General features: G+C 36.8%; 1 protein-coding gene across 1 annotated transcript in view; it reads right to left on the bottom strand.

Moving 5' to 3' along the window:
• Positions 1 to 12,053, bottom strand: part of SPAST (spastin) — a 40,081-nt gene that overhangs the window by 27,400 nt on the left and 628 nt on the right. The window contains exons 2-5 of the mRNA XM_026844594.1: positions 9,933 to 9,960; positions 8,692 to 8,775; positions 7,355 to 7,438; positions 1,961 to 2,056 (exon numbers count right to left, since the gene is read on the bottom strand). Coding sequence (XP_026700395.1) covers positions 1,961 to 2,056; positions 7,355 to 7,438; positions 8,692 to 8,775; positions 9,933 to 9,960 — 292 coding nt within the window. The remainder of the gene's footprint in view (positions 1 to 1,960; positions 2,057 to 7,354; positions 7,439 to 8,691; positions 8,776 to 9,932; positions 9,961 to 12,053) is intronic.

Raw genomic sequence — 12,053 nt, 5'->3', positions numbered from 1 at the left:
CCCCCCCCCCCCCAAAAAAAAAAAAAAAGACACAGAAAGAGCACGAGTGAGTGAGCATGCAAGTGTAGGAAACAGCCAATTAAGAAATTCAGATAACTCTTCATAGGCTGACTTCCCTGGTACTATCAGGGACCCCACAGCTGCAGGAGAAGTTCCATACATGGGTAAACATCCAACTTCCACAAGTTATGAATCTAAAGTTTACCCTTGGTAACATAAAACAAAAATGGAAGCCTTCTGAAGTCTTGATGCAAGTAATCAGTAGATACCTGGTACCTTTATGACCTGCCTTTTACTCCTTCTGTCTCTTCACAGATCCCACTGAGCCCGGCAAATGGAAGTTTCTTCATTAGCCAGCATTCCTTTTCAGAAAGTTGGAAGACTTTCTCAGAAAAGAGCATCCCTGGAAGATCATGGGGATCTTCCTTTGCAGTTGTTTCACTACCCTTTCCTCCACAGTTTTGTGTAAATGGTTCAGTCATCCATCTTCTCTATGTCACCATGAATAAGACTCCAAGTGGGTAAACTGACTAATAGCAATTTCCACAACTTTACCAACACTGACCACCTACTGATGGTCCTGGCAGACAGGAATTTCTGCCAATAAAAATATACCACAGAACTGGCAAAATGTGAGTTTTTTCATTCCCAGTAGGTGCCAATGGATATTATATGCTTTGTTACTAATGGATTTAAGTAACTAAATTAACACTTTAGAGTGAAAGCTTGGTCTAACCTTCTCCTGCAGCATCCAATTCTGAGATACATTGAGAAAAAGCTACAAAAACATATAAAGAGTTTAAAGAAAAAGCTGTTCATACTGAATCAGATGGAGCGTGTTAACAACTTTTGTGTATATGTACCTATCTGTTCATTCAACCTCTAGCTAATGAGGTATAAAGAAAAGAGTTGTATTGGATCATTTAAGGTAAAGAGTTCTCAAGCTCAATCTACATAGGAACTTACACTGAAGAGCCATTTTAACTACATCTTTTTGACGAATGTAGAAAAATACCACACATACAGTAATCTAAAGGTGCCTAACACGACATATTTCCACTACTTTAACTTCTCATACATTGGAAAGAATAAAACCAAACAGTAAGAAGATTTCAAAACTAAAAACGGAGCTAAAAAAGGAGGATGTTGTTTACACTAAACTTCAAGTTTAGTTACTCTAAAAATTGAATACTGCTCTTGTCTCAGTAGACAAGCTTTATGCATTCCATTGCTTGTTAGATCTCTATTTAATCTCAAATCTACTGTACAAATTACCAGTTGAGATTACAGTTGTGACAATGTCTTACTGCTGACTTAAAACATTCCCCGAATACAATTCACAAACAGCACAGCAACTTTAGTCCTTGTGTATGGACAAACAAGTTTACTTTTGGAAGTTTACTTTTGGTACTTCAATATCCCTGGTACAGTCTTCTGGGAAAGGATAAAGACAATCATCTTTGACAAAAAGCAAGAGCTGTTTTCTTCCCCCTTGTTTTAATCATGTATCACTTTCTAAGAGCAAAAAACCCTGGAATGTAAAGCAGCTTAATGCAAATACACATTCACTCTCACAATACAATGAAGGAAGAACTACTTATAGGCACAATATATAACCTCCATATCCTACATTGACTTTGACACTTTCTAAAACAGCTTTAATTTAATTCATTTAAGAATATAACATGAAAAATATTTTCTAAAATGTTGTCTTAGTAAATAGTTTTGGATTCTAGGACAGTCATCGTAAGAGAGAACTGAATGCTACAAAATAGAACAGTGTTGTCAAAGTCATAGAAAGGATGGAATGTATTTTATATAAAGCCTTTAAAAATAGAAATATAAACCAGGTTTTTTTAAAAGTTGGTGGTGCCAGAACATAGCATTGCGTATTTTTCCCTGTAATACACCAGAAACTGAGAGACATCCCCTCAATAGGCACTGGTAAAACCAAACCCACCTGACTGGAGATGTCCATTGCGGCATGCCAGGTTAGTACTGTCATTACAGACCTCCATTTGCGGCTTGGAAATTTGCAAAACTGCCTGCAGCTTCTCTACACAGTAGACAGAGGGGGAGGGAGGAAAAAGGAAAAATAAACAAACAAAAAATAAAAATGAACCAAGAAAATTTATGTATGTTGAACACAGAAATGTCAAGTTTGGCTTTGTTATACTTGATACCGTGTTAAAGATAAAAGGACTATTTCTATCTATTCTACATGTTTAACAAATTTGTAAGAAAATTCTGTCAGTATGAACATGACTGAAAATAGCTTTAAAATTAGCCATTTATGGCCGAGTTAATTACAACAATCTTTCCAGTCCAGTGATTATAGTTACTTCCAAAAAAGCAATGGTCAGGATGAATTCAACTTCATTTACTAAATATTTGTGTTGATAACCCATTTCTGAAAGTCCTCCCCAAGGTCTTACTTCTGACCAACTGCAAGGAGTCATCGCTTGCCTGCAAATTAAATGTTCAACTTAGTAGTAACAGCCAGTCGATATTTTACAGAAAGCTCAACTGTTCAAGCAAAACATCATATATTACATTACAATGATGTCTTTCAAGATCTCTATTTAGAAATATAATTGCCTTGAAATTAAGTCAATAAAATTGTCATGCAAGCCTTTAAGAGGATTAACTTCAGAAACATCTGAATACAAGATTTGTAAGGTTAAAGATTAAGGAAAAAGAAATTAAGTTGTCATGATAAACTAGCCAAAGCGTAAATCAAAGAGGCATAAGGCTGCAAACAACATAAAACAAGAATTAAGTCTCAGAACTGTATGTTCTCTGCAGCTCACCTACCACTCCTGCTTTTCCCACTGCAGTTAAAAACCTCTAGGCCTTACTTTTGGGGTGCTTCACAGCCTCTCACGCCATTTTTACACACCCCTCTTTCTGTAAAAACAAAACATGGTTTGCAAGGATGCAAGGCAAACACTGTAACACTCCCCTTCCTTTTCTTCTCCCCCAGGAGATAACAGTACCAAGAAACTGCAGGAGGAGAGATGGCCAAGCAGAGGACCAATGTCCTCAGGCAACATGAAAGCACATATTGCAAAAGCAGCTGAACTCTACTGAAAATGTGCGCACCCATGATCATAAATGCCCTGACTGGAGGAATAATTGCCACTCAGAGCTTGCAGATTGTACCATCAACAAGTATAAACACTTCCTTGCTTCCACTTTATTACAGATATTTTTCCAGTCTTTCTGCTCCATTCCTTTCTTCTTCTGCCCACTCCTGATCACTCAGCTTCCCTGAAAAGTATCTTTAGACTCAATAGTTTTAAGTAATGGTTTAATAATAATATTCAGACTGAAGAAGGTTCAGTTGAGTGCAAACTTAATAACCACAGGCAAATGTGAAAAGCTGAAGTTCAAGATTAGTATGTGCACCCAGAGTTTTTGTTTTATATCGAAAACATTGAAGAGTCCGGTACAGTAAAACAAAAAAAATGTTAGTCACACAAGAACAGCCTGCAAACAACCACAAGCTTTGCAACTTCTTGCAAGAAGTTACACTAAGAAACCTCCCTCTAAAGAAGTCTAAGAAAAGTCCTTTTACTATGACTGACTGTAAACTGCTATTTTAGTGGGTGCAGCACTATTGAAGGAGAGAGCAGAGTAGTCTACTCCCTGCCCAGTGCATGAAATCTGAATGGAAAGTACATAGAGAAGCTCAGGAAACAAAATTAGTATTAAAAGACTTGGTAAGATATTAGATAAGCAGTTAAGTTTTGGAGAACATTTCTGAACTTTGCAAAAAAACCTGGTAGCGAGTGACCATAATAAAATCAATTGGCTTGGGCAGGAATTCAGGAAATAATATTTCCTTCAACACTATAGTTTGAGACTGGGGTTTTACCATAGTTATCAATGGCTTAGCAAGTTTCACATATTCTGGAACTTCAAAACTGCAACAAAAAACCCATATGCCAACTGTAGTCCAATTTCAATTCACACACTGTCTTCCTATCATATTACACATTAATATGTCATTTTAATATTGCACAGAAAACTACATAAAGCAAATATATTGTTTTCCTTGAGAGACTGAGTAGCCTGTGGAGCCCTCTGGAATAATGAAAATAAATTGAACTGTTAAATATTATTCCAGGGAATTAACAGGACACCCTACCACCTTCAATTTGAATGCTTTCTCGCTGTGTCTCTAGTCATTAGGGAAAAAAACAAGTTTACAGAATCTCATTCATTATTTCTACTTGATGATACAACACTGACATAAACCTACCAAATAAACACCACTGCAGCTGTTGTCTTATTTAGGCAATACTAGACCTTGAGTTCAGGGTAACTGATTTCTAACAAAAGAACCACTGCCCTAAAACACAAGCCTGAAGCAAAACCACCATGATCTCCAGAAAAATGGAAGAATCCCCAAAAGTGTCCACTGAAGCTCCTATCTATAACACAGGCAGAATTATTATCAAAGAGGATGATAATTAAAGTTATTTTAATTATGTGCCATGTGCATATTTCAACCAAAATACTGAAGCTATATATAGTACACAGAAAACCACTGGTGTCAACAGAAATCTGTCCCCCTACAGAAAGTCTCTCTGAAATGGGAGAACACAGACGACTGGTACAACACATGTGTAGCATTAGAACCGAATACTGTTGCACTGGACATTGTGGTTATCTATAGGTGCAGCAAACTGCTGAGTTTTATGTATCTATTGTAGAAAACAAATATCCTCCTGTGATTCTAAATATACGAAATACAACATTTCCAACATGAGTGATCAGTCATCCAGGAGAGATCAGGTCTATCAAGTCCATCAGAGCAAGATTTACCCACTCATCTAAATAACTGCACAGCTAACACAGCGTAAACCATGTCAGAAACAGGGGCTGCTACCAATTTAAGTGGTAGAACTCAGAAGTCCCCTGACAGCTAGCACAACTCATTGTCACTGGACTGCTGGAGTTATTGAATCACCTCGAGGTGCTCTGAAACACACCTGGAGTAGCTTCAGCTTTCAGGCTGTGTCATAGGACAGCTTTAAACAGAATATGATATTGTCTACTTTAAGTCTGTTTTATTTTGCCAGCTAATGCAATAAAAGACTTGCCTATTCTCCCTTAAGAAATGGAGAAATTCCACAGGAGTAGAAGAAAACACTTACTCCTTGATCTTAAGAGTTAGATTCATAGGAAAGATCATTTTATTGAACCTTAAGAACTTGAAGAGCCTCAGGTTTAGCTCAACTACTAAAGGATCCCTACATCACTTAAAAACTTCCAACTATCTGTTACTACAAGTAACGTGCTAAAAGTTGTATTTGTAATTGCACATGCAATTCAACTCTAGATTACATTAAACTTCTACAAAATTCATGTAAAGTAACATATAAAGTAATAAAAACAGATGTCAATACTTGAAAGCTGGTTAGGTAGCATAACAAATAGTACCCAAATAGATCCATAATGATCAAGCTTGCAGGGATGTAAATCCATTGCAGTACCTCTCCACACAACATCTTTTTTCTTCCTGAAAAGACTGATGATCTCACTTGCTCCTTTCTACCCAAATTTTGCTCTCAGGTACACTGTTTGAGGCAGATCCTTAGTGCAAACTGAACAAGAACCTAAGCAGAACAACGTACTAAACTGACAATTTCAAAGTAAAATTCAAATAAAACCCTGTTTGACATCAACTTAGGCAATAAACACTAGTCTATCCATTTACCCTTCAATCTGCACTCTGAATGAAGAATACAAGTGAAGCATACAAGTGAAGTGAATACAAGTGAAGCAACTTATCACACATTCTGGTAGTGAAGATAAACATACCAGCTTGACTGTAAGCTTTTTGCTATGTTTACCCTTTTTATCTTTTCAGAGCACAGCAAGTAAAAAACTTAGCAACATCATAAGTGCTACTACAATAACACAAGTAAGAACAAAGCACTTCCCACAAAATACAGGCATTACTACTGCAAGGCTCAAAGAACAGCAAATTTTTTTAAAGAAATCCTACTTACTTACAACTAGGCTATCAGCAACCAGCCATACTTTATGAAAGATCCTTAGCATGTAATCACTTTCATTCTTTTGTTCCCTAGTTTGTGTTATCCCTAGAAGTCAGCCTTTAACCCTAATGAGTAGAAAATCTCTTTTCTGCAGATACTAAGGTTCCACCCACAAATACCCATAATAAAGCATAGAAGCCTCTTTCACCCATGTTCCTTCACTTTTTTTTGAAAAAAAAAAAAAAAAAAAAAAAAAAAAAAAAAAAAATAGAGCCAAGGACACCAGGAACTCAAGAGAAACAAAAGGGAGTCACTTCCTTGTGGTGGTCACAACTTTCTTGTCAATCAACAGTTAGGGCCACAGAATCACGAAGTAGAAGAGGGGAAATGAGCATGAGTTTTTGTCTGCTCTACATGCTCCAAGGAGATGGAGTTAGTAAGACTCAAAACAACATAGTGCAAGACTAAAGCTGCAGATACACAAGTTAAACTCAAGTACATTTGTTAGTTGTCCCTCAAAGAGCCATTAAAAAAAAAAAAAACAACTTTCTTTTTGTTTTACTGTCTGAACTGAAAGCATTTTCAAAGCTCTCAATTTAGAGGACGCACTACACAAAAGATGTGGGTTTGCTGCTCGATGGGGGGGGCCTTTATTCATCATGCACAGTAAGATGCCATTTCCAATCCTGCCTGTTTTACTCTGTCCATTAAGAGCTTATATACAACACTTAATTTTGATAAAGCTAAAATTATACAGCACTATGCTTCTGAAAAGAAGTGATCTTACCTGCTAATCTTAAAATAGAACACTATTAGATAAAAATTACAAGAATTAGGATTTCACAACATTATGGTCTACATAATGCTGAAAGATTATTATTACAGTACATACCAATAATCAGGAAAATTGTTATATAATTGACAGCAGAATTAACAGAACTTGAAGTAGTTACACTTACAGAAGGCACACAACACTCGTGGTTAGCAATATCTCAATAAGTTTTACTACAGTTCTAACACAAAAATCCTGAACTAACTACAAGAAGAGCTAGTCAAGACTTCCTCATTTTATGAGTCAAGCATGCTAGAATATAAAGACTTCTCAGTTACTTTTATACCTATTTCTAAAGGCACAGGGAAGTGGATCATGAGATTCCAATTTCAAAATCCATCAGCAGCACTGAAAACATATTACTTACTCTAAAAAACTAAAATCCAAACTTAAAGAGACCCTACACAGATAATGATTTCACTTTAAAAATCAAAGTAATATTTTAGAATAATGCATTACATGAAGTGGTGCAAATAATGACAAACTTTCCAAAGTCATGAATTGTAACTGGTACCTAAAAGCTGCAAGCGATCCTTGGCCATTGCCAAATTTGTCATCATTTTAGATTGCAGACGTCGAGCCCGTTCACACTGATCACCTTACAAAGAAAAATCAATGTTAAAACACAATTCAGCAAATTAACTTACTTTAGTGCTAAAATACTGACACCCAGCCTTCCCTCCTCTTCCTCCCACCCCTTATGTACCCCCTCCACTAAGGAACACTGTAGCAAAACTAATGATAAAATCCTAAACCTTTCTTTTTAATCAAGAATTTAAAGTTAGTTGACACTACCTGCTTTACAATACTGCTCATAGAGGAGTGGGAAGCCAATCCTCACTTTACATATTCTCTAACATTTCATGCTAACCTAATATGTGTTCTTTGTCACTGTGTTTTTCTAACCAGAACTCGAATAAAAAAGATTTTTTAAAAAGCTTGAAAAGTGACTGAGAGGCAAGTACAATTTGAAATAATTCACTTTGGTAAAATTAACAGATTTAAATTCAGTTGACTGTGTCCCTTTACATTTCAAAACACACAATTACAAACATTAAATATCACCACTGCCTAAAAAAAATAATGTCTATTAGAGGCTTTTTTGTTTGTTTGTTTAAAACTGTGCAACTTAGGTTGTATCAAATGTCACTGGTATTGCTGTCTAAGTAACATGTCACCATATACTGTTCGCAAACATTTCTAAACATAGCTAAGGAACAAAACAGCCATCTGCAAAAGCAGTTAGAGGCTTGGGTTATTATATTATTTTGAGGACAGAAATTCTTAGCAAGTCCTTCACTACACCTATTTCTCTACAATACATCCCTGCTTCTACACTACAGCTTTAAATGTTTCCATATACACAGATGGCTTTCTTCCTCTGTTGGAAACGTCCAGCTATTTTGGCGTAAACTATTCAAAAACACAGCGCTAGACCATTCCCAACTGAGGTGTTTCGTTTTTAAGGTTATACTGAAGAGAATATAAAATTCTGCAAAAGTGAGAACACGAACTGTCAATGGCAATTCAAATCAGAACTCAATATTTTGGCATTCCCATTATATAAGAAATCAAGTATTTTACTTTAGAATTTTCATTACCTGCTTATGATTTTGCATAGTCTGAAATTATCTGGAGAAAGATTTGCATGTGTTACAGACCAGAACATTAAGGTAGAACAGAGAAATGGACCAGTGTTCACCTACACCTAAAACAGGATAAGAAACACTCTGACGAATTAATTGATAGAGCAGACCATTCCTAGCACCTACTATATTTAGCAATATTGATTCCTCACTTTGAAGACGCCATAAACCAAAACCTTTTCCACAAAACTCAAAACTGGCTTACCTTGACCAATTACTAAGACAGCTATTCCTTTTTCCAGTTCTTCAATTCCTTTCTTATACCATTCAACAGCTTGTTCCTTTTGTCCTGCTTAAAAAGGAAGTGAACCCATTATTTTCTGTAATGAATTAAAAGCTTAGGAATGGTTCCATATAATGCTGCATAAAACAAGTAAGAGGAATGAAGAGATATTTGAACAAAACCCTATGATTTAAAGTAGCACTTAAAGGGACACTGTCAACTTGATGTCTACTTAGTTTCAAATAAGCTTTTCTATTAAAAACAGGTACTACACCAGCCTCAAATCACTTTTGCCTGTTTTAAGAATACTTCTCCATCCACCTTAAAGAGATCAATCCCGTAAAAACAAAAAAAAACCCCCACACACACACAAAAAAGAAACACAATGTTAATTTTCCAGTGACAGCCAATACCAAAGTAACACGAGGAACACATAAACTCAAGAAGAAAAGTGCCAAGTCGAAGATACTACACGAGTGAGACAAGAGACACTTTCCCTCTGGTTAACTTGCACAGAGCAGCTCATTTGTCACTGGGGTATTTCTTTGTTTATCCTATCACAAAACTACTGTATTGAAGGTGTATGTCAACTTTCATAAGCACAATAGACAGAATTAGAGCACATCTCTGTACCACAATGTCCTAAATGGATATTACAGTAAACACAATCATGAACATGCCTACGCCTAACCTATACTATCTGACACCATGACAGCAAATAACCCCTTGAAGAGATAGTCATAGCTACTTCACATTGCTCCCTTTCTATAAATACTCTTCCTTAAAAAGATACTTGCCTGCATATGGAAAGGTACTTTTGCAAAATAGCTATATCACATAAAGCATGCCTTTCCACACTGGAATACAGAACATTAGGTATTACAATTTAAACCTGAACAACATTAATAAGCTGCTAGCGCTAGAAAAAAGAACACCTAGAATGACACCTTCAGATATCATTACCCTAGTTTCAGAAGGAATTAACATTTCACATAACTATTCCTAAGTGCCAGATACCAGTGATTGTGTTGTTTCTGAAGTTACGTTTTGATAACTTCAGTCCCAAACCCGTTTTCTAACCAACTTTAGTGCCAGTAAAAATATTTCAATACATTTCTAGAAACCTCATAAGGGTTTTCTCTTGCTCCCCTCAGATGCAAAATCTTTTAATAAAATCTGGCAGGCTACCCTGTGCAGGTAATTTCACACCTTGCTCTTTTTACCGACATAAGCCACAGGAGCAACACCCTCCTACAGCCATGTACACCACACACCTTGGGAATAATTTTATTACTGCCCTTTCTCTGCCAGCCTCATATATCCTGACTGTTAAGGACAAAGCTAGGTAAATTAAATCATCAAAGCTAAGTGACTCTGATCCTCTGTGCAGCCTTTTTTTCTTTAAGCTTCTCCCCATCACCTATAGAAATAGTTGACTGCAATGTAAATCTAATGCTGATTATGGCTATCAAATCAAATTTGAGATTATTCCAGCCACCTCTGCTATTGCCTGCATTGCTTGGCTGTTCTGAAGAGCAGTTGCAAACATTCATGATTAAAATCTCACTTCCACTTTTCAACGGGAGAAGTTTTAAAAGCTGTATACCACACTGTGCTGTTTGCACAGGTGGTGATCTGAATCTGCACAGAATTATTTACTAGTTCTCAGTGATTAAGACATTAAAAGTACAATTAAAAAGTCACATTCCTTAGAAGTCACTGATTTCTGTAGTGGGCCTGGCTGAGATGGAGTTAATTTTCTTCATTGCAGCCCCTGCCTTGCTCTGTTTTGGATCTGTGACTAAAACAGTGTTAACACACCAATGTTTTGGCTATTGCTGAACAACTTGCACAGCCTCAAGGTTTTCTTTTTCCCCCTCTAGATGCCCAGTGAGTAGGCTGGTGGCACACAAGAAGTTGGGAGGGGACACCAGCAGGATGACTGACCCAAACCGGCCAAAGGGATATTCCATATCCTGCAGTATCATGCTCAGCAGTAACAACTTGGGTAGAGGAAGAACAAGGTGGGGGGCTGTTTTCCAAGGCAGCCATTGCTCAGAAACTGTCTGGGCACTGGTCAGAAGTTGCCTTTGCATCACTTGTCTTCCCCCCACCTCCTTCCTTTACTTATTAACATGTCTTTGAACCACAAGTTTTCTCACTTTTGCTTTTCATATTCTCTCCCCTGTCCCACTGAGGGGAGTAAACGAGCAGCTATGGAGGTGCTTAGCTGCAGGTAGGGGGCCAACCCACCACATGTGCCTTCAGAGTCTCAGGAAGAGATATTAAGCTTGAAAATATCAAAACAAGGATATTATTTTCCCCAATAATTCAGAAGCATAAAAATTAGCAAAAGTTCTGTCGTAATTACTAAAGCACACATAGGTTCCAGAACATCAAAAATGCCAGGTATTTAACAGTATATTAAGACAATCCAGAAATCCTAACCGCTTCCCAAACTATGCCTAATAAATTATTTTCTGTTGTAAGTTATTAAAAAAAATTGTTTACGTATCAAATGAATTCAAAGGTATGCATGTATTCCAGTAAAAACAGATATGCAAATAACAAACCTATGTATTAAAGTGAGTTCTTTCTCAGTGAAAGGAATATTGCATTTGCAGGGTTGTAGCAGCTTTGCAACTGCTTATATTACAAGCAAAGGTTTTTTTTCTTACTAAATGTACAACCTGTGCAGCTAATTCATATATGACAACTCTAAGAATATCTATAAAGCAAGTGCATTATTAAAGTCAGTATTTGAAGGCTTACCTTCTAAACCACCAACCGTTACAAAGCCACAGCAGTGGAACAGGCACCTGATAATTTAAGACAGCTACTCAGAGCAACCATCAACAACACTGAAGTCTTAAACTAGCTCACCTTCTTTCACACTTCGCTCCTATGACCCTCAATGCTTTAATACTGTAGATCTGTTCTGAACTAACCTTGCTGCACATGGCAGGTTTTTTTTCCTCCCAGAGCTTACCACTGCCACTCCCAAATTGTCAATGCAAAGCAAGACACATCCTTCGCTTTTATGGTGCTCTCAGCATGTAGTTTCCATTGAAGGTCTATTCCTATATTTTTAACCACCTCCTCTAGAATAGCAGTTTCACTAAAGCTCCACTGAAAGGATATAATAAGTTATTCTGATGTTTCCAGAGAATTTTAAAACCCAGCACAACATGCCCCTTTTGGATGCTGACAGAGTTGTGCTGCTGCATTTAGACTAAATGGCTAAATCAAATGCAGTATCAACTGCTTTTTTTTTTATCCTCTAGACAAAAAAAAAAAAAAAAATTCCTCTTGCTTAAGGTCTTCTAGTCACACAGTGATAGGTG

Source organism: Athene cunicularia, assembly GCF_003259725.1.
Source record: "Athene cunicularia isolate RWA chromosome 3 unlocalized genomic scaffold, athCun1 chr3_part1, whole genome shotgun sequence".
Taxonomy (NCBI): domain Eukaryota; kingdom Metazoa; phylum Chordata; class Aves; order Strigiformes; family Strigidae; genus Athene; species Athene cunicularia.
Note: the sequence above shows the minus strand (reverse complement) of the source record. Positions and strands in the feature narration are given on the sequence as shown.